Source organism: Lynx canadensis, chromosome D3, assembly GCF_007474595.2.
Source record: "Lynx canadensis isolate LIC74 chromosome D3, mLynCan4.pri.v2, whole genome shotgun sequence".
NCBI lineage: Eukaryota > Metazoa > Chordata > Mammalia > Carnivora > Felidae > Lynx > Lynx canadensis.
Window position 1 is genome coordinate 55,618,627 of NC_044314.2, and position 23,304 is coordinate 55,641,930.

General features: G+C 44.2%; 1 protein-coding gene across 2 annotated transcripts; it reads right to left on the reverse strand.

Annotated features, from left to right (window-relative positions):
• Positions 1–799: 799 nt before the first annotated feature.
• Positions 800–8,125, reverse strand: ZBTB14 (zinc finger and BTB domain containing 14). Of its 2 annotated transcripts, none has more exons than XM_030336617.1 (3): positions 7,754–8,125; positions 5,244–5,327; positions 800–4,036 (listed from the first exon to the last, which is right to left on the reverse strand). In XM_030336617.1, the coding sequence occupies exons 2-3, from the start codon at positions 5,244–5,246 to the stop codon at positions 2,690–2,692; spliced, it is 1,350 nt and encodes a 449-aa protein (XP_030192477.1). In that variant the 5' UTR covers positions 5,247–5,327; positions 7,754–8,125; the 3' UTR covers positions 800–2,689. The 2 variants fall into 2 exon arrangements, with proteins under 2 accessions (XP_030192477.1, XP_032451282.1); XM_032595391.1 differs by lacking the exon at positions 7,754–8,125 and adding an exon at positions 5,994–7,044.
• Positions 8,126–23,304: the final 15,179 nt, after the last annotated feature.

Consider the following 23,304-nt stretch of genomic DNA (forward strand, 5'->3'; position numbering starts at 1 on the left):
CCTTGTACAACATAATCCATTGAACTGGAGACTGCATAAATGTGCACCTCGATTTGTTCTTCAACAAAATAGTAGGAATTTGTTAGCATCTGGCTCACTTGATGGTAACTTCTGTGATTTCTAACAATCCCAAATTCATGAAGTTAATCAACAGGCAATTACCTAAAATTCAGATTTCCTAAAATTCTCTGTCACTGCCAATATACTGCACCTTGGCATAAAAGTTAAAATCAAGCCTACAGACATTTTCTTTGTACAAAAGGAAAAAAGTAGCTGACTTTCAGATAATGTAAAGGTAGTAACATTAACATTTAGAATCTCCTTTCCTCTCACATCGCAGATTCAGGGTCAGCATATTTCAGAATTAACGCCCTGTGATTGGAGGTCTAACATGAAGGCTTCACCATCCAGGGGACCACTCAAGTTAGCTGGGTGGGAGAGGTAGTCTGAAAGACCAGAGAACAGGAAAGGTTCCACGTCATGACTTTGCTGCCACCAAAAAACAAAGGGAACATGCATGCTAGCACACATACAGACCCCGTAACCGGTGTTAGCCACGGTAAACCACAAATTCATTTCTCATGCAAAAGTGGACAGATAATAGGTATGTGCATAATACAAATCAGGTGCTGAAAATTAAGTTTTGGGGTACCACCGAGACTCTGGTTTCACTGAGCATCAATACCATGTGTTTAACTTGCAACTCTGTGTTAAACCATGATGAAGATAGCATAGAACATGTGCTTCGGCAGAAAGCTGGATGTGTGAAACGTTGCTATGAAAAAAATGAAAACAGGAATAACAGAAGTATATTTTCTTTTATATACAAAAATGAAGCCCCCAAAAATGGTTTGTTGTAGTAGCTATCGACAAGACGTTAAATTATTTTTCCTCTGCTTTGGTTAAAACAGCCAAGGAGCGCCAATCAGTTCCCCTTCCACTAACAGCATATAAACACAGTGACAAGACTACTTTTAGGACAGAATAAACGACTTTTAAGAAAGAAGATTAAATTAATTTTAAACTAAACATTTTACCAATAAATAACTTTCTTTAAAAGGTAGCATCTCCATCCTATGATCTTGGGCACAACATATACATCAAGTTAAAAAATAAAATTTCTCCTGTAACAGCAATTACAGGTGTTAATGCAACAAGTATGAAATGAAATTACTTTAATGTATCTTGAGGAAAAAAGTTCTAGGAATCAAAAATAAATTTTGAAAAATGACATTTTCCTAAAATTGTACATTCTAAAATAATTGACTAATACTTTATTACAGAACATAATTCAAACTATTTTGGCATTTCAATATATTCCTAAAGAAATGGTTAAAAAAAAAAGTTTGCATACACCAAAATTGGAACAGTGTTTATAATTCTGTTTATGACTATGAAATGGCAACCAAATTCTACTTAAAACTGTAACCACCAATGATGAAATATACTTCAAAAAAATAAAAATTTAGTCTGATAGTCTTTAATATTGGTTAAAAAAGAGACTGATGTTTGCTGCTTATGAAAGTTATTTTAATCCAATGTGCAAAAAAAAAAAAGTGCAGCTGTCTACTTTTACTTGAAATACATAAGACCAACACTTCTACACTATTTACACACTTAAAAGATTTTCAATTTATTAATTTAAGTAATGATATTACATCTCCTATAAATCACGTGCTGCAGAGAGCCCAAACGCTTGATGACATTCTCTTAAGTGACACACATGTATCCGAAAAAGCATACCTGTTCTTGTCCTAATTTGATCCTAAATAAAAATCCAAGTTCAAAAATCAATTGAGAATTATTTTGATCTAGAAAATCTTGGAATTGTTGCAAACATGAAAACCTTGTCCCTGAGAGCAGGTTCCTATTCCCCCTTTGCTATCCCTCTAATAACTGGTCTACCCCACAAACCGCATCTGCCGCCGAGTGACAATGCCCCAAAAGAGAGGAACAAAAAGAACTCAGCCCCCAGACCACCATTATCCCTGTGGGTTTGCTCAGCCTTGTGTTCAGGACTTGTGACTACATCTTTTGGGGGAAGTGCGGGCAATCAAAATGAAGAAACATTTTAGCAAAGCAACCATCATTTGTCCACAAAAATAGTGAAAACCAGTGATATAAAATTAACAAACCGAATACAAATCTAATGCCATTCTGCACTTCTGGAACTTGTGTTCGTATCCACGCGGTGTTCTTGGTCAACCACCCACCAGTATTTTCTGCATCTACATGAAGTACTCTTATTAAGTTATTAAAAAGGCTGTTTTGACTGTGAAGTCACAAATAAGCGTGATGATCAGGAAATCAATTTACTCAATTATCACTCTGTGCAATACACTCACCAGCGCAGCAAGTGTTGAGAGGAATTAAAAATGGAACAGAAGTCTCCTACTTCTGAACTGGACACAGGAGTTCTCAAATTAAAATCGTAAAAAAGAGGGAGGGGGACTTACTGGCGACATTACCACCAGACACCAGACAGGACAGTGACACTGTTTGGTCGGAACCAAGGAACCTTACTTCCTTGCAAAGTTTTAAAACTACCTAACCAAGCACTGCCTTAAGTCCAGCGAGTACAATGCTCCGTAAGTTTCCACAAAAATACAGCGACTGGCGTTCATGTACGACGAACAATGCGGTCTCAGTCTCCGGGGCTCAGGCGAAGCGGGGTCCTGTCCCATCACCTCTAGCTACAGGCTATCGTTTCCAACTGCTGCTCGGCTTCAGCAGCCATCGCTGCTGCCTGCAACTGTTCTGTCTCGCTCTGGATGGCACTGGGGGTCACCTGCTTCCTTTCACTGTGCATATTGTTCTCGTGCCTTTTCAGATCAGACGCCTTGGCAAATGCCTTGGTGCAAGAGCCACATACAAAGGGCTTCTCCCCTCTGTGTCTTCGTTCGTGGTCTTTGAGGTGGGACTTGTGTTTGAAGGCTTTGTCACACATGTGGCACGCAAAAGGTCTCTCGTTACTGTGAACTCTCTCGTGCTTCTTTAAGTCTGGGGCACGGATAAATGATTTTCCACACACCTCGCAACTGTAGGGTTTGTACCCTGTGTGGATTTTTAGGTGTTCTTTCAGGTGGGCCTGTGTGGTAAAACCTTTTGTGCACATTTCACAGACAAACGGCCTGTCTGCCGTGTGGAGTTTCTCATGCTTCCTCAACCTGCCTTCGTCGGAGAATGTCTTACCGCACGCCTGGCAGGCTATCTGCTCCCGATGGTGGCCATAGAGTAAGTACTCGAACTTCATGTCACTGGCGGCTGTCGTCCAGCCTGGCGTCTGTTCATCCTTCACTTCACTCATTCCGTCGTTAAATGTTAAGGCTTGAGGGGTCTGGGACCCCAAATCTTTCGATTCCGGGGTCTCCATGGATTCTACCTCCTGCCCGTAGCAATTTACCTTCCGGACTTCCTCACTCCCCAGCTCTTTTAAGATTGCTTCCTGAACCCTGAGCGTTGTCGTCGGCGACTTGCCGTCCTCCTGACTCGGGGGGGTGCCTTCTACCGTGTCATCGGAAGGACTGTCATCCTGGTCTCCAATTTCTTCCACGTCATCATCCTGAGTGTCAGCAGCATCTCCAATGGGGCGATTTATTTTGAGGCAATACTTACTCTTTGACTGGCCGTTGTTTTCATCGGGACTGGAGACATCACGCTTCTGAGTACAGAGTTTATCCAAAAACCGGATACCAAGAATCTGACCCGATGACATCATTAGGTTGACATCTTCTTTTTTCACAGAAATCTTTGCTGTGTACATGTAGTTTAGGACCTCTTCGAATATATCAGAACGAAGAAAATCTATTTCTATTACCGAAGAGCTATCAACCTCAAGCTTCTTGAAAAGCTTTTTAAAGTAGGTGCTGCAGGCGGCAAGAACACACCTGTGTGCTCGGAATTTCACATCTTCGACCACAATGGCGATATCACAGAATTCTCCTTCCAGGCGTTGTTCGTTTAGTGTTTTCAGAAACAGAGTTTTATGATCGTCGTCATTATATTTAATGGTTTCAGACATACTGATGAAAAACTCCTGCAAAAGAATTGTTAAAAACAGAGTTTCAGATTTACGACCGATACTTTTTCCACATACAAAACACAGGTGGGCTTTCATTTCCTTATGAATTTTCAGTGGCTAGCAATTTCACAAAGTCAATGTTAGGAGTGGTTCAAGAAAAGGAGTACGAAAGACTGGGATATCCATCCCAGCTTGGGGATGGCCATGTTGTCACTTCTATCCATCTTCAGTTTAAAAAGTATTTGTTTAGTAATAATAACAGCCACTTTGAGTGGGCACGTAATACATGCCAGACCCTGCTCTGTGTGCTTTGTGTGCCTTCACAAATGTACTGATTAAATAACCTTAGGACACAGGCATTCCTACCCGCCACCCATCCCCCCCCCCCCCCCCCCCCCCCCGCTTTATACATGACTTTAGGAACCTGCTCAATACTCTAGTTATTTACTGGAGAGCTGGGACTCCAATCCAGGCAGCCTACCCCAAAACTTGTGCTTCTGACAACAAGAGGTAATGACAACAAATAACCTCAAGGTTTAAGAGCGAGGTGCGAGACCAAGAGCCTCTGCTCCTGTCGTGTCTACTCTAATTCCGTGTACAGAAGAGATTCCGTGAAGCAACTAACAGCACTCAGTGTTCTACTTCCTGGACAGAAGAGACGCATCACTCCCGTAGAACTAGAAAGAGATATCATTGCCAAAACATCCCACTTAGTGTTGTCTTCTGGGGTTTTTTTCCTCACCGGCCTTGGGCTACTTCTGAATGAGGGTTATGGTTTAATATGACCCTCAGACAATCAGATGGCATTTGGGAGGACAGTGGTAAGTGTCTTCAGTCCACCTGGATGCCAATCTATCCGCCATCCGGACGAAAGCGTCATCGGGACTGGATGTGCTTGGCAAGTGCTGTATTTTATAAGCTAAAAAACTTTTGAACTGGCACGAGACATCTGGCGCAAAAGACCGTCCTAAAGAATTATCTTTTTAAAAGAATGTGTTCTGTATGATTTCTTTTTGAAACATTGTTTTCCTTTTATTTAACAAAGCATTCTCCCCAAAGAAACAGAAGTTCTAATGCATAACCGATACGTGTATATATATCATACTGAGCACATATGTTACTGTGCATATACGTTATATGTTGTATACGTTATACACACTGTGTTTTTTAAAGCGAACACCAAACCATATTTTCAAGATTTAATATCCAGAGTTATAGTTACCATGAACAACTCAGGCTATTATCTTAATGCTTCAAACACCAAATTCTTCAGATCAGAATAACTCTGATCAGGGATGCGCCAGTCCTACAAGAGAAAAGGACAAACAAGAATAAGGTAGGACCTTCCTCCATCCCAAATTCTAAACAAGAATATTTTCAAGAATTGATTTTAAAAAATAAACTTTCCTTTCTCGTCCTGCCACTTGCACATGTACCCATTTTCAGGTTGGGAACAGAGAGGAGGGTGACTGGCAGCATCAGGTCCAGCTCTGAACAGATATGAATGAGAACAGATAAAGGCTGTGGCACTTGGGGCGTGCAGGGGCGGTACACTGGGATTAGAGGAATAGGTTGGAGAACCACTAAGGAAGTCCTAACAAAGCCCATGCCCAGATTTGCACAGAGGTTCATAGCTACACAGATACAGAAAAAGCCAGTAAGTATCCCCTACCCCCACCATTTCCTGCTTGTGCATGTAGCCCTCCACCTTTATTTCTAGGCTCATAGAAGCATATAGTGTGTACGTTTTAAATATCAATATAAAGTCATAGACGTGTCCATACCCCACAATTAACCCTGGAAGAGAGAGAACAGTAGCTGCTTTCTTCTTTCCATGCTTCTATGTGATGTGCACCTAACACTTAAACTACACTGCTCTTTATTGTTATAATTGAGAAATCCCGGTGTTTTCACCTCTATCCCTACTGGGAGACTGAAAAAATTCTAGCTTTTAGGGGGTTTTAACTCTTACCAGAGGGACTCCATCCTGCAGACCAATACTCTGAAAAACATCTTTCCTCGACTGAACAGTGAGCACGCAAACTCCGGTGTGGTAGAACCAAGGACTGAGCTGCAATATTCTTCCACAAAAATTGTGGTGCAAGAACCGAACTTAGAGACCAACATTCTGAAAACCCTCCAAAGTTCCCTCCCCAGAAAAACAAACACACCCCTAAGCTGCCTAAAGTAGCAGGGGGTTTCTCATCTGCACACTGTTGAGAGCTGGGCAACATTACTAATAAGAGTTGCTGCGGACCCCGCCAGTCCCTTCGATGCACCTCGGCCTGCAGTCATGTCCAAGGGAAGGCAGCCACGCAAAACCTTCCTACCTAGTCGCTTCCCACTGCTGTAACTCTCCCTAAGGCTTGTGGGATAAAAGTGCATGGGACTAGGGAGAGGAGTGGCCCTGCAGTACCCATGGCGACACACCACGGTGCTGAATTTGGTGGGATGGAGGGTGCAGTGTGATATTTGGTCCCCACTCTCTCGCAAGATCGCCGAGGACCATTACTTTCTGCTGAGACGTTCCAGTTGCTAAGTTCAGGTGAGTTAAACTGGAAGACGGCCGTTGCCAGTATTTGTGTAGGTGCAGGGAAAGATGTAGCCCCAGCTACACCTCCAAACAAAGCTGCCCCTTTATTGTGGTTCTCCAAACCGCTGGCGCGCTGGGCCGCCGTTAGAGAGCAGGGAGCGGGGGCTCCAGCAAAGTCAAACTTACATAAGCAGCGGCAGCCGCCTCCCCTACCCCGGAGCAGCCGCGACAATGGCGGCGGCGCGACTTCCCGGTTGAAAGCTCGCACCTTCGGGATGGGGAGGAAGCAGGGAACGAAGCGCAAGACCCAAGAGGACTTCGGAGCCTCTCAGGCCTCGCTCTCGTTCCTTTCGGCCCGGGAGGTGGGGGGTCGGATAAGGCCCTTTGCATCCCTTCCCAAACAAAAGCTCCCCGCTTCGCAGCCGGGAGGTGAAAGAGCCACTTTCCCTTTCAAAATCGCAGTCCAGAGCAGGCTGGGGGCCGCGGCTCCGCGCCCAAGAGGGAGGGCCGGCGGCGGCGAGCGGGAGCGGGAGCGGGCGTGCAGCCCGGCTCCGCAGCCCCGCGCCGCGCCCCGCGAGCCCGGAGCTCGCGCCCCGCGCACTCCCCGGCCGGCTCGCGCCGGGCCCTCCCCCGCCCTCCCGCGGCCGGGGGCGGGGGCGGCGCGCGGCCGGCTTCCAAGCTCCGCGGGCGCACCCGGGAGTGCGTGCGCGGGGGTCCCGGCCCCCTCCGCGGCAGGCAGCTGGGGCGGCGCGGCGGGGCCCGCGGCTCGTAGGGGCGGCGCCCGGCGGGCCGCGCTCCGCGCCGGGCTCAGAGCCGTCCCCACCCCCACCCCCACCGCGGTGCACTGCGGCGGTGCGAGCGGGGGGCGGCCATGAACTCCGCCGCCGAGACTCGGCGAGCGCGCGCGCGGGGCCGCCGCCGCCGCCGCCCGGCCGCTACCGGAGCCCGCTCGCCGGCCTGCGCGGTCTCTAGGGCGCCCGGTCCCTTCGCCCGGCCCGGCCCCGGCCCACGCCCGGCGCCGCTCGCATCGCGCCGCCAGCGGCCGCCCGCATATCCTGGAACTGGCTGGTGCCCCAGAGCTCGGCGAGAACGCGCTTCTTCCGGGCCGCCCCGCCGCGCCGGCGGCCGGCCGCCCCCGCGCCCCCGCGGCCGCCTCGCGGATGGCCCGGGCCCCTTCCGCACCCCCGGCCCGCGCTTACCTGCAGCCTGGCACAGCCACAGACACTCGCCGTGGGCTCCCCGCGCTCACTGCACGCAGGCCGGGGACGGGTTGGACGCGGGGCGCGGGGGCACGGTGGGTGGCAGTGTATTTTGATTTTTTTTTTTTTTTGGAGTTTGGGGAGGGGGCGGGGTGGGAGGGAATCGTGCACGTCCCTGATGGTAGCAGCCCTCCTCCTGCACGAGCACAGAATGTCTAGCCGGCCGTGAACACCCCCACCGGCACCCCCCCCTTCCCGTGCATGCGCGGTGCGGGCTGGGGGGAAGGCGCGCCACCGGCTTGCGCAGGCACGGAACCCGACAGGGCCTCTAAATGGGCCTGCAAGGAAAGGGTTAATCCGGGACCTTGCGACGCTTTAGGATGGAGTCTACGGGGCCGCCCCCGGAGGGCCCTGGCCTGCGCACGCGCGCGCACGCGCGCGGCTTGGGGCGCGCGGAGCCCGCGCGCGGGAGAAGGGGTGGGCGGGGAGGGGGCGGGGCTTCGTGAGCAGAGGAGCGTAAGCACGAGCGCCGCTCGCGGGCACCCGCCCTGCCTGGTGCTCCCGCCTCCCGCCCAGGCTCCTGGGCTCCCGCCCGCGCCCGCCGCCGGCGCTGCGCCGGGGACGCGGGAGCGCGGCGCTCCCGTGCGTGTGCATGTTCGTGGGGCAGTGCCGCCCTCGGGCGCGCGCAGGTCGGGCGCTGCGCCTGCGGGGCTCGCCCACGGCTCCAGGGTGGGGGTTCCGGGCACCTTAGCCCTTCGCGCACACTGGCAGAGGCTCGGACACGAGGTTTCGGGCGTTGTGTCTTGGCTGGTGTTGCTGGTGTCTTATGTGTGTTGGGAGAATGATAGGCGCTCGACAAACGTTAGCAAAGCAAATGAATAAAATGCCATCTTTCATTTGGAATGTGAGGGGTGACCCGAGTCACCCAGGAGAAAGGGAACACCCATAAAGCTCTGGATCCGGCCAAACCTGTGCCCCCGCTCCCGCATTTACCCGAACACTCTGAAATCTCGGGGGCTGGAGGCCCTCGCTCTTTTGTGGCAGTAGTGAGATTGGACTTAATTTCATTTGAAGCTTCCTCAGAGAACTCTGAGAACAGCACTGTTCTTAACATCCCTGTTCAGCAAAAGTAATGGCTCTGTTAGTGTTCAAAGTATGTCTTGTTCCTTCTGATGGTGTGGCTGGGCTTGTGTCTGGCATATGGGGACCTGGGAAGTCCCTTCCGCTCCTGGGGTTTTCTCTTCACCCAAACATAGGAAGCGGGACAGCACTACCGCATGTCCTTGGAGTTGCTTATGCTGCTTTATCATACCTGCCTTAACAGCGTTTCACAAAAGCACGCATGATTTGACATCTAAAAATTAGAATAGGACCTTCCTCTTGGGCTTGTGTGATGATTACGTAGCAAACATTTAAGAAATAATATCATTGGCTGTGTTCAATTCTAAAGAAATTCTAGAGGGTTTCAGTTGATTTTATAATTGACATTCGTTTCAATGTTCTGAACGATAATTTTATGCACATCCTTTTTGATGTTCACAAAAGCATGGCATTTAGGAGGTCTGCTGAATGAAAAAGGACAGCATAGACCAGTTTTAGGGGTCAGACATCCAGTTCCAATATTAGGTACATTGTTTAGCTTCTCTAAACCTCACCTTCTTATTCTCTGAAATGGGGATAAAGGAAGCACCTATTAGAGCAGTTGCACGGATTAAATGAAATAACGCTTGGTTAAGTGCCTAGCTCAAATATGAGCTCCATGATGTTAAATGACCTGCCCACTCTCCATAGATAGTGGGTTTAAGTGTCGGGGCAGGACAGGAACGGCCGAAGTTCATGCTGGCACCGGATCCCTATGTAGCCTCCTTCCCTCTAACGCCACGGCTGGGCCTGTTTATTCTTATTTACACAGATTTTAAGATTACATTTCAATCCTGTTTTGTATTTAAAGGGGATGATAATAATACTGTATCATAGGGCTATGCTATCAAGCAACAAGGTTGCGACTGCCTGTACCAGTGGTGGGCGTGGCTAGCACTTACGGTTCCTCGTCTGCTACTGTTCCCCATTCTTCCATACCACGTACTTGCCAAGGTTCACGAACTCAGTCTGCGTGTGTTGTCTGCCTCTTATGTAAAGACAGTCTGTTTGCGTATGGCTAGGTAAAGTCTTCCCAGCACCGGACTCATCTGAGGAAATGAAAATAGTTCGGAAGAGATCTCAAGCACTAGACTGCACTTCCCAAGTGACAGATTCCTGACATCTAGGCGTCAATTAACCCTCTTCTCTCCTTCGTTTTATGGGCTCTGCCCATCTGTTCCTTGCTTCATGAGGATCACCGGTCTGAGGCTAAATTAAAAGGGCAACTCCATGGGAAGGCAGAGGGAGGGAATGGGAAACCATACAGGAAGGGCCTGACCCGGACCTGGCACTTTGCCTGGCCACCAGCCTTAACTCGGCATTGTGCAGCACCCATTAGGCCCTCGATAAATATTGGTGACAGATAAGTGACAACCCAGAACTCGATACCAAGGAGAGTTACAAGGGCGCATTGTGGGACTGATGGGGAGGGGGAGGGGAGGGCCTTCCTGAAATGCACCAACCTGAGGCCCTTGAAGGAAATCTCTCTCTCCCACTATCACTGTGTGGATTCCTCTGTCCAAGTACTTGGCTGGGAGCCCCTTATGTCTCCCCTGGGATGCCCACAGACTCTTCCTGAGTGGAGCCTGCTTCTAAGAACTGTGAGGCCTGATGTATGGGGTCTGTGGTATGGAATTTGAGGTGCCAGGGCCTAGGGTGGTGATGGAGCAGCTCCCAGAGACCTTTGGAAGTGTGAGATCACTGGGGTTCTCACAGTTGGGGCCAGGGGCGGGCGGGGGGGGGGGGGGCGGGGAGGCTGATTTCTCTATCACACCGACCTTGGGCCCTCTGACTGGTTTTGACCAGTGGAAGACGGGCAGACAAGAGAATGAGTGAGTTTGGAGCAGAGGCTGGGAGAAGCAGTGTGTGTTCTGCTGTGACTCTTGTGGTTGTGTGGTCCACAGTGAGAGGACCATGCCCACGATGCTACTGCCTCTACAGCCTGGGCCCCTCAATGACAGGCACACCTGGGAGAATGAAGCCGATCCAGAACCTGAGCCTGGGCAAGCCCAGGCTGATCTGCAGATCCATGAGTGAGAAATAAACACTTGTTTTTGTAAATCCCTGGGAGATTGTGTTTTGTGATTTGTTATCCCAGCAACAGCTGATATGCCTACACAAGGAAGAATGTCCCATCAAGGGCCAATAAGCAACCTGCCCTCATTGCTCTGAGAACACTGGCTACAGTAAATGAACAATAAATATATCCAATCCCTAATAACACAGAGGTAGGAATACACACATTCAACAAATAATCACATGCATCATTATACAACTGCACATTGTAACGCATGCTTTAATAAGTTAAAAAGCATAAGGTGATGGAAAAGAGGAACTAATTTTGACTGAGAAATCAATAAAAGTGTCTGCAAAGATACACATTTAAGGTCTGAAGGATGAAGGATAGGCAAAGACGGGAGATAGCATTTCGGGCACAGGGGGAACACTATGAACGAGCAGGTGGAAGGAGCTAGGTGTGCCTGAGGCTCTGACAGAGTGCCAGTCACTCTGTCCTGCAGACTGGAGCACAGTGAGCATGGCCTGGGTCAGTGGGAACGGCAGGGCCCAGCACGTTCAGGAACTTGTAGCTGCAGTGAGGGGTTTGGCTTTTACACTAAGCACAGTGCGAGCCATCAGAGAGGGTGTTTCTTTTAAACTAACATTTACTTAGGTAAATTTATGAGTCTCACGACTAGAATAGATTAGGCCCAGGGAACGCAGACATGGACTTTGAATTTCAAATACCTCCAATGGTGAGACCACTCATGTAAAACTCTTGCCATAGTTTAGGTTGTGGGGAATGTTTTAAATACAATCAAGTGAAATACTAGCCTTCGTTATCTAGCAATAGGAAAAAAAGTTAATTTACTCATGACATTTACTTTAAAAAAATGTTTATTGGGGCGCCTGGGTGGCTCAGTTGGTTAAGCGCCCAACTGTGACTTCGGCTCAGGTCACGATCTCACAGTTTGTGGGTTCAAGCCCCGCGTCGGGCTCTGTGCTGGCAGCTCAGAGCCCAGAGCCTTCTTCGGATTCTGTCTCTCTTTCTCTCTCTGCCCCTCTCCTACTCACTTCTATCTAGCTGTCTCTCAAAAATAAACATGTTTATTTTTGAGAGAAAGCTGGGGAGGGGCAGAGAGAGAGGGAGACAGAATTTAAAACAGGCTCCCCCCCGGTAAGCACAGAGCCCTAAACGGGCTCAATCTCAGGAACCTTGAAATCATGAACTGAGCCAAAATCAAGAGTCGGAGCTTAACCGACTGAGCCACCCAGGCACCCCATGAAATTTACTTTTAAATAAAATACATTTATTAAACACTATCCTAAGTAGTATAATTTCAGTCAAACTTCCATTTGAGCTGCTGTATGCTTGCTGTTTCTGGATCAGTAGAAGAAACTTGTTGATTAACCACAATGAAAATACTATACACTATCTAAAAACCAAATAAAAAGAAAACAAATTACTAATAAGACTCACATTTACAGAATATACATTTGTAAAACATCATCCTAAGAACTATATTCCCATGAAGTTTCCTTGGAGCTATTCAATAGGTACTTAAATAATAGCAGTGGAACTGAAAAAGGAAAAACAAACTTATTTAAAAAAAATTTTTTTTTAATGTTTATTTTGGGGAGAGAAAGAGAGACAGAGCATGAGCAGGGGAGGGGCAGAGAGAGGGAGACACAGAATCTGAAGGAGGCTCCAGGCTCTGAGTAGTCAGCACAGAGCCCGACACGGGGCTCAAACTCACCAACCACGGGATTGTGACCTGAGCCAAAGTTGGATGCTTAACCGACTGAGCCACTCAGGTGCCCCCAAACTCAAACTTATTTTAGAAGAAGGAGGGGTGGCTGGGTGGCTCAGTGGGTTAACCATCCGACTTCGGCCCAGGTCATGATCTTGCAGTTCATGGGTTTGAGCCCCACATCGGGCTCTGTGCTGACAGTTTGGAGCCTGGAGTCTGCTTTGGATCTGTGTCTCCCTCTCTCTCTGCCCCTCCCCCGTTTGTGCTCTGGCCCTCTCTCCCTCTCTCTCTCTCTCTCAAAAATAAATAAACCTTAACAAAAATTTAATGGAAAGAAAGAAATATTATTGCTATGTTTCTGGATTATTTTAGTGGTCTCCTTAAGAAAAAAAATACTGTAATTACATTACCTACAAATAGAATAAAATGGGAGCAATTAATTTATAAGAGTCACATTCAAATATAGAACATTATTCTAAGAAGTATAATTATATCAAACTTCCATTTAGGCCTTGAATAGTCCCTTAATTAATAGCAATAAAACGAAGAGACAAAAAAGCAAAGTTACTTTAGTAGAAAGGGGGAAAAGTACCTTGTTTTTGTTCTATATCTTCAGAAGTATGCATTTGGGAAGATATGGTCTACTTAAGATGTGATTTACTTCTGTTTTCTGGTTTTGTGGACAGAAGATTGAATCCAGCACTTGGTGTAGACATTTCTTGTTGCTAATTTCGGACGTGCTGGCCAGGGAAGTCGCTTGGCAGAATGAATTTCTGGAGAGGTTTGTTCTCACTTTCTAGAAGAAGGACATAACAGGGTATTCTCTTCTCGGACACTGCCCCCTAAGACTTCTCTGTCACATCTGAACTCTGAAGGAAGAGTCTGGGCCAGCAGCTCCTCTTTGAGGTGGGAGAGTTAAGTCAAGAAAAAGTTCTCAATATCTGCTAGGGCAAGGTGCACAAGCACAAGTGTGCCTTATATTTGTGGAGGAACCCCTGTATAAGGATGGGGTTGGCTGAACAGAGGGATCCTCCCAGTGTGGGTTTGAACCTGATGAAGCATCAGGTCTACCTGGACAGCAGACCCTGGATCCCCATGGCGAGACAGCCCGTTGCTTCTCCTTTCTCTGAAATCTGGTCATCCAGAAGGTTCCTTCATGATCTTCTTGGGTTAACATCAGAAGGAGCTGGGTGAACTCTTTATGGGAACATTCTGTACTAACTTAACCACTCTCTGTAAATAGTGTATTATTTCAAAACAGACGGTTTTTCTGTATCAGTAATTTTTTTTTTCTCTGACTACTTTCAAGATTTTTTTCTTCGTTTTAGTTTTTATTTAGCATTTTGATTAAGGCATTTCTGGGTATGGAGTTCATTAAGTTTATTCTATTTGGGATTCATTGAGCTTCTTGAATCTGTGGGATTCTATCTTTCTCTAAATTTGGGTAGTTTTGGGGCGCCTGGGTGGCTCAGTCGGTTAAGCGGCCGACTTCGGCTCAAGTCACGATCTCGCGGTCCGTGAGTTCGAGACCCCTGTCGGGATCTGTGCTGACCGCTCAGAGCCTGGAGCCTGTTTCGGATTCTGTGTCTCCCTCTCTCTCTGCCCCTCCCCTGTTCATGCTCTGTCTCTCTCTGTCTCAAAAATAAATAAACGTTAAAAAAAAAAATTTTAAATCTGGGTAGTTTTCTGCTAGAACTGATAAACAAATTCAGTAAAGTCACAGGATACAAAAGTCAACGTACAGGAATCTGTTGCGTTTCTATACATCAAATGAATGAAGTAGTAGAAAGAGAAATTAAAAATATAATCCCATTTACAACTACACCAAAAATAATAAGACACCAAGGAATAAATATAAAGAGGCGAAAGATCTGTACTCTGAAAACTAAAAATACTGATGAAATAAGTTAAAGATGACACATAGAAATGGAAAGACATTCCATGCTCATGGATTAGAAGAATAAGTATTGCTAAAATTTCTAGACTGCCCAAAGAATTCTACACATTTAATGCAATCCCTATCAAAATACCAAATCTGGAGGCATCACAATTCTGGACTTCACGTTATTTTACAAAGTATGGTACTGGCACAAAAATAGACACATGGATCGATGGAAATGAATAGAAAACCCAGAAATAATCCCACAACTATACAGTCAATTAATCTTTGAAAAAAGCAGGAAAGAATATCCAATGGGGAAAGGACAGTCTCTTCAATAAATAGTGTTGGGAAAAGTGGACAGCAGTAAACAAAAGAAAGAAACTGGACCACTTTCTTACACCATCCACAAAAAATAAATTCAGAATGGGTTACAGACCTAAATGTGAGCCCTGAAACCATAAAAATCCTAGAAGAGAACAAAGAGAGTAACCTCTTAACATCAGCTGTAGTAAATTTTTTTCTAGATATGTCTCCTGAGGCAAGGGAAACAAAAGCAAAAATAAACTATTGGGACTACATCAAAATAAAATCTTCTTGCACAGAAAAGAAAACGATCAACAAAACAAAAGGGGAACCTAGAGAATGGGAGAAGATATTTGTAAATGACACATCTGATAAAGGGTTAGTATCCAAAATCTATAAAGAACTTGTAAAACTCAACCCCTCCTCCAAAACAAACAAACAAACAAATAATCCAATTAAAAAATGGGCAGAAGACACAAACTGACATTTATCCAAAGAAACATCCACATGGTCAGCAGACAAATGAAAAGTGCTAATTGTCACTTACAATCAGGGAAATAATGCATATCAAAACTACAGTGAAATATCACCTCACACCTGTCAGAATGGCTAAAACCAAAAACACAAGCAACACCACATGTTAACAAGGATGTGATGGAAAAGGAACACTTTTGCACTGTTGGTGGGAATGCAAACTGGTGTGGCCACTCTGGAAAACAGGATGGGAGGTTCCTCAAAATGTTAAAAATAGAGCAACCCTAAGATCCAGCAATCACACTTGTATTTACACAAAGAATACAAAAACAGTAATTGAAAGAGATACATGCACCTCTATGTTCGTAGCAGCATTATCTACCATAGCCAAGGTATGGAAACAGCCATGTCTATTAACTGGTGAATGGATGTAGAAGATGTGGCAAATATACACAGTGGAATATTATTTGGCCATAAAAAAGAAAAAAATCTTGCTATTTGTAATGACATGGATGGAGCTAGAAAATACTATACTAAGTGAAATAAGTCAGAGAAAGACAAATATCATATGATTGCACTCACATGTGGAATTTAAGAAACAAATGAGCAAAGGGGGCAAAAAGAGAGAGAAAGAGAGGCAAACCAGGAAGCCGACTCTTAACTACAGAGAAGTTGATGGTTACCAGCGGGGAGGTGGGTGGGGGTAAGGGTGAAATAGGAGATGGGGATTAAGGAGGGCTCTTGTGATTGAGCACCGGGTGTTGTAGCAAAGTGTTGAATCCCTGTATTGTATACCTGAAACTAATATTACACTGTCTGTTAATTCACTGAAATTAAAAACTTAAAAAATTGGGGGGTAGTTTTCAGCCCCATAATCTTCACATTTTTTTCCACCATCACATTATTTCTCCTGAGATTCCAATGACAGGAATGTTGGGATTCTTTTTTAATTCTCTCATAGGATCATGAGACTTGATTTTTTAAAAGACTGCTTTCTCTCTGGTATTCAGATTGAGTAATTTCTATTGATTTGTCAAGTTAACTAACTTGTTCTTCTGTCCTCTCCATTCTGCTGTTTAGTCCATCTGGTGAGTGTTTTCATTTCAGCTGTATTTTTCGGTTCTAAATTTTTCATTGTGTTTTTCTTTATAGCTCTTACCTCCTTGCTGAGACTTCCTTTTTTTTTTTTTTTTTGCCGATTCTTCCTATTTTTTTATTTGTCTTAGGAATATTTATAATTACTTGTTGGAGAATTTTAATAAAATGTGCCTCTAAGTGTCTGTTGCTTAATTCCAACATGTTTGTCCACTCAGTGTTGCCTTCTGTTGACTGTCTTTTCACAAATGAGTTGAGATCTCCTCAGTCTTTTTATAGTGAGTAATTTTGGATTGTGTCTTGGACATTTGAAATATTATAAGACTCCCGGCTTTGTTTTTTTTTTTGTTTTTTTTTCCTTAATTTTTTTTTTTAACGTTTATTTATTTTTGGGACAGAGAGAGACAGAGCATGAACGGGGGAGGGGCAGAGAGAGAGGGAGACACAGAACCAGAAGCAGGCTCCGGGCTCTGAGCCATCAGCACAGAGCCCGACGCGGGGCTTGAACTCATGGACCGCGGGATCGTGACCTGAGCGGAAGTCGGATGCTTAACCGACTGCGCCACCGAGGCGCCCTGGGGCTTTGTTAAATAGTATGGAAAAGGTTGTTAATTTTAGCAGACAATCAACCAGGTTAGTTTCTGGTCACAAGTTTCAACACATTTTCTGTGGGCTGTGGGTTGGTACATTTGGGACGCTGTCTGGATCTGTCTCAAGTGTTTTCCGTTCATTGGCCAGTCTAGGATGTGGGCTGTGATCAGTCAGTTCAGTTCTCAAAGTCTTTGATACGCTGACTAGGATCAGATCCACTCACGTGCAGCTCCAAGGTGAGCCTAAGATTTGTAAACGATATTGTGGGGTTGTTTCTGGGCTCCTTCCTCTTTATGTTCTCCTTGATACTTTCTGCCTTCCTGGAGCCCCCTTTTCCTATTTTTCGGCTAGAAAGTTCGGGTACATCTGTGGCTAACTCTGGTCTATAACCAGATTCCTTCTGTTAGAAGGACCAGAAGGAAAAAAAAAAAAAAATGGTAAACTCACTGCCGGTTTAGTGATAAGCTTGCTTAGTTCTAATACACTTATTTTAAATACCTGTTTTCTCCCAAGAACTGCTTTTTCCTTTTCGGTGCATTTTTCCATGTCGTTTTACTCATATTCAGTTCTATGTATTTCTTAGATTTCTTTATTTCCTTTTTTAACCAGTGTTATTGAGTAATCCAAGTGTGATATAATTTCTCTTTCTAATTATATGGGAATTTGTTTTTAGTTATCTTATTTTGGTAACTTCTTATTTTGAAAGAATACAGTAAAAAGAATTCCCACGGGGATGCCTGGGGTGGCTTAGTCAGTTAAGTGTCTGACTCTTAGTTTAGGCTCAGGTCATGATCTCAAGATTCATGGGTTCGAGCCCCACGTCAAGCTCTGTGCTGACAGTGAGGAGCCCGCTTCGGATTCTCTCTCTCTCTCTCTCTGTGTCCCTACCCATGCCCCCCAAATAAATAAACTTTTTTAAAATAGTGTATTAAAAAAAATTCACATATGCACTTTACCTTTATCCAGATTTACCAATTATTAACATTGAGCCCCTATTTGCTTAATCATTTGCTGTCTTTCTTTCTCCTTCAGTATCAACGCACATACATAACACACACATTTTTTTTTCTGAACCATATTTAAAGAATGAGTTACAGATATTATGCCTTTTTCCCCTAATTATTTCAGTGTGTGATCCCCAAAATAAGGACAAACTCTTCTATAACTACAGTACAATGATAAAAATCAAGTATTTACCATTGATACAATACTATAATCTATAGTCCATCTTCAAATTTCACCAATTGGGGGCCCCTGTCGATTAAGCGTCTGACTCTTGATCTTGGCTCAGGTCATGATCTCATGGCTGGTGAGTTCGAGCCCCACCTCGGGCTCTGCAATGATGTCGTGGAGGCTGCTTGGGATTCTGTCTTTCCTTCTCTCTGCCCCTGCCCAGCTTGTGCTCTCTCTCTCTGTTATTTATTTAAATAAATAAACTTAAAAAATTCAAACTGCACCAATTGTCCCCAAAATGCCCATTATATTGCATAGCTTTTCCCCCCACTTTTTAAAAAAGTTTATTTATTTTGAGAGAGGGAGAGCATGTTTATTTATTTTGAGAGAGGGAGAGGAGGGACAGAGAGAGGAAGAGAGAGAGAGTCCCAAGTAGGCTCCACACTGCCAGCAGGGTTTGAACTCACCAACCATGAAATCACGACCTGAGCCAAAATCAAGAGTTGGATGCTTAACCAACTGAGCCACCCAGGCACCCTTAGATAGCTTTTTTTTTTTTTTTTTTTTTAATGGTTCAGGATTCATTCCAGGACTACCCTATTGCATTTGGCTATCAAGGCACTTTTCTTTTGTCATTTATTTCCTGACTCTTTTTCATATGCCTCAATGCCAGTACTGGTCCCTTTTCAAATTCTGTGATTTTCGTTTTGCTAAAACGTCTCTATGAGAATGTTTTGTATCCTTTTAAGTTTAGTACACCAACAGCAAGACCCCCTCTTCCTTGCCATAGCCCCATTACTAAAGATTATTGTTACCTTCTTATAGTCCTGCATCCCTAAAATCTCAAGATAAGTTTAGTTGCCTTTCTTTCTCATTCTATCTCGCATCGGTTCCACAGCTCAGCTACTTGATCTACACCAGGGCAGAGAGAGTTTTCTTCATTTCTGGAGGACAAACCTTAAAGACTTGACTTTTGTCCTTAAGCAAGAATCTTTCATTCTCTAGAGTGAAGCACATGCTCTTATATTAATATTCAAAATATGTTATTCTCTTTGAGCTGGCATGCTATGAAGCTGGAATTGGCTTCCTCTGGGCTTTTGTAAAACTGTGAGTACTTTCGATGCATGGAGCAGATTGTCATCCATAATATGGGCTGAGGTTTGTCAATTACCCTTCTCCCATTCTGCTGCAGTGTCTGGATATGGGACACACCAGGCTGAACCATGCTACGTCAAGGGATGACAGTTTTCTAGTTTGCAATTGGATTTCAAGTTAAATTTCCTACTATTGATGCTAAGTAGAAATATCTACCAAATTCTATCTATCTCTCATCTATCTATCTATCTATCTATCTGCCTGTCTCTCTATTAATTGTCAAATTCCTGTTTCTGTGACCCAAACTACTTAGGGTCATTTTCCTGCTACTTTGTTGGAACTGGCCATCTGTCATATTGACATTATAAGCCTCCATAAAATATGCAAACTCTCTGTTATATTATCTCTGATGGTTAGTAAACTGTTTAGTGTACATATCACACATAGAATCAAGTCATCCGTTTGGGTTAGAATGTAATATTTTAACGTACCAAAATTATCATCATGATGTGAAATATTGTTAAAGCTGTTTCCAAAAAAAAAAAACCTGCAAAGCATTTATTCTTAATTTTAGTGAGCTAAAATTAGTTTCCTCTTTTACAATCAAAAAGCTGTATTATTTTTGAATCATAAAGACTTCACTCCAGTATAATAAGTAACTCAGTGAAAATTGAAATAAAAATGTCTCCAATTGCCATCTGTTCTTATAGATTTGTACAAACGATACATTAGTTCTCTGTGCTGCTTCCACCCTCCAATACTATGTTTTTGCTGTTCCTCAAGCACCTCTGCTATGTTTTCCCCTCAGGGTCTCGTGTACCTCTGCAATATTCAGGCTGGATTGTTGAAATTTATTCCAGATTCTAATTATCTAAATACAATTGTAATAGTTGGCCAAATGGTCGTTGAAAGAGACCAGACTGTTTGGTCAACCATTACAATATCGTATTCTTTAGTTTTGTAACTACTTCAGCATTCAGCCTCCATTTACACAGTTAGGAGGTGAATCTTTCACTTAGCCCATAAAAGAAAAGCAGGATAATTGATGGGAGATTGCCCAGTCTCTGAGTACTGAACTTGGATCCCACTGCTACCACTTTCCAACCAGCGTTCCTAGGCAGGTTACTTCGTGGTTCAAGATTCAGTTTCCTTATCTGCATAATCACAACAAAAATAGAACCTATCTCTTAGGGTTAATGGATGAATTCAATAGTGATGAGTACCAGTCATTGTAGCAGGCCCTGCGGCTACAACATAAACAAACCATACAAATATTGAGGCAGCCGAGAAACAAATAGGTCATTGAAATGTATATCATACCTAATGATAAGTGCTGTGAATTAAAGTACAGCAGGGATAGACATCAGAGGGCTGTAAATATGGGTGAGCAAGTTTCAGTGCAAGCATCAGGAAAAGCTCACTGAGAAGACGCGATTTATGAAAAGGCCTAAAGGAAGTGAGGAGGCCAGGCAAGGGAAGATCATGGCCAAGAGCCTTCTTCTAGGGAGAAAAGACCAGCTTGCACAAAGCAGGTGAGGTGGGAGCATGCGTTTTCTATTGAAAAAACAGCCAAGACAGAAGTAGAGGAAAGGGGTACCAGAAGACACACGCCCCAGCCCCCCACTCTGCATCATCCTGGGAGGGACATCTGATGTGACAACTTTTGCTTCAGTTTTCTGCTGAGACGCTGTATTTATGTCTGTTGAACATGAAACGACTAACATACTCGAACTGAACAATGACTTGATATATTTCCAGACAAATTCTAGCATGGCTTCAGAGGCTCCTGAACTAAAATCTTCAGAGAATAAGGGGAGCTGACAGTGGTTGGGAGGGGGCGGTAGGTGGAAGGGGACAGCAACAAGGAGGAGGAGGGACGGGTTGGATAGTCAGATGACCTGACAATCACAGCTAGGGGCTTTCGTAGAGAAAACAGGGGGGAAAGTTTGGAAAGGGAAGGATGCCCGCTGTACTCCAGGCAGGAGTACAAAGAGTCCCATTTGAGAGAATTATGGGCACAACGGTCTCTGGTGAGGGCCAGGATTCCGATAGACCACTGAGCACAACAATCCTTGTCAACCTTGGTTGCTCACAGTAGTCATGGGGTGCAGGGCTCACGTGCACTTTAAACATACAGGGACTGGCCCCACCCTCAGAGGGTCTGATTAATTGCTGTGGGGTGTGGCCTCAATGATCAGGAGTTAAAACAGCTCCGCAGGTGATTGATTGTAAGGTACGGCCACAGTTAAAATCCAAGTCTTTATTAAATAAATGAATAACTAACTAAATAAATGCCATCTCTTTATAGAAAAAAAAAAAAAAAAAAAAAAAAAGGTGAGGGGACCATTCAGGAACATTCAGGGTAAGGAGAGCTTCACATAAGATGATACTTTTAAGATATTAACACAGTTCCTGGTACATGGTCAGCTCTGGACTTCCTTCTTCAGACTCCAATGCTTAAATTCTGGCAGAAGTAAGAAGGTGACATTTGTTCTGCAGGATGGGATTGACATGAAATGGATAAGAACATCTCCGGGGATCCTTCACCCCATCCAGGGTGATATCTTTATAACACTCTCCCATCTTTCCATGGTCAGGCCAATGCTCTGTCTGGAAGTGAGCCATTCCTTACTTAATATGCTTTACAAATGAGACCACAGACAAGGTTGAACTGAATAAATGGAATATTCCTTTTCTCCTCATAATTAGTTTGGGAACCAAGCAGATTTGTCTGTAAAACTAGATACCCTATTAGATCTAAATTCCAGTTTTTCTTTGGGATGAACAGGCTAAGCATGAATTTAAGCCAGTTGACTTATTAGCTGTTACTATATTCAAACTGAGGAATAATAAAAGTAACAAATGACCATAAATATTGAATGACTATCTTTATGGTTAGCGAACAAGCTAATATATTTTCCCATGCTCCTCTTATCCGATATTAATAAAAGTTATGGTCTCAATCTCCAGTTAGAAAAGAAACAATTCAACCAACGTCCTAAGAAATTCATAAAGACACATAGATCTTTTTAGAGCTAATGTTTAAACCATTTGAGTAACTGGAAAAGGAAATGATCAGACAAATTCTCTCATTGGCTTCTCATTCTTTCTTCAGTTTCAGAGTGAAACAGATTACCTTTCTAAACAGATCTTTTTGAAACCGTCTATACGATAATTTGAAACGTTTATTTATGAAATTTCACTTTACTGTTCACAAAGTAGCATTTAGAATAGTTTAAACAAATATTCATGAGGAAAGGCATGAGTAATATTCTTTTTAAAAAGTAGAGCAGTTAGGTATGTTCGTACTTCCCGTCCAAGGGGGTTATTTACTAGTATGTTTGACCTCTGAACAGTCCATACGCTAAGCTATCACTAGAGCGATGTTCCACAAAAAAAAGGGTACTTACGTTTCTAACTGTATTTTAATACATTTTTATTTTGAAATGATCTTAGACTTATGGAAAAGTTGCAACAATAGTACAGAGCACTCCAATATACCCTTCTACCTAGTTTCTCCATTGTTAACATTCATTTTACCACGGTACAGGGGTCCAAACGAAAAAACTGACATCGGTGCCTTACTGTTGACTAAAGTCCAGACTTGTTTGGGTGTCATCATTTTTTTCCATTAATGTTCTCTTTCTGCTCCAGGATCCAATCCAGGGTCACATATTGTATTTAGTTGTCATCCCTCCCAGGCTCCTCTGGTCTGTGACAGCTTCTCAGTCTTCCCTTGTTTTCCAAGAGTTTGGCAAGGAGCACTAATACGCATCTTGTAGAATGTTCCCCTGACCTACGTTTGTCTGTTTTTCTCATGATTACACCACGATTATGGGATTTTGGAAAGAATACCACAGAGGTGAAGTGACCTTGTCGCATCATCCAACTATTTTAAAACCACTAAATTTGGACAGAATAAGCTCTAAGATCCTTTCCAGTCCTAAAATGCTATGGTCATATTTTTTATAGAGCCCACTATTTTTTTTTTAATTTTTTTTAATGTTTATTTATTTTTGAGACAGAGAGAGACAGAGCATGAACGGGGG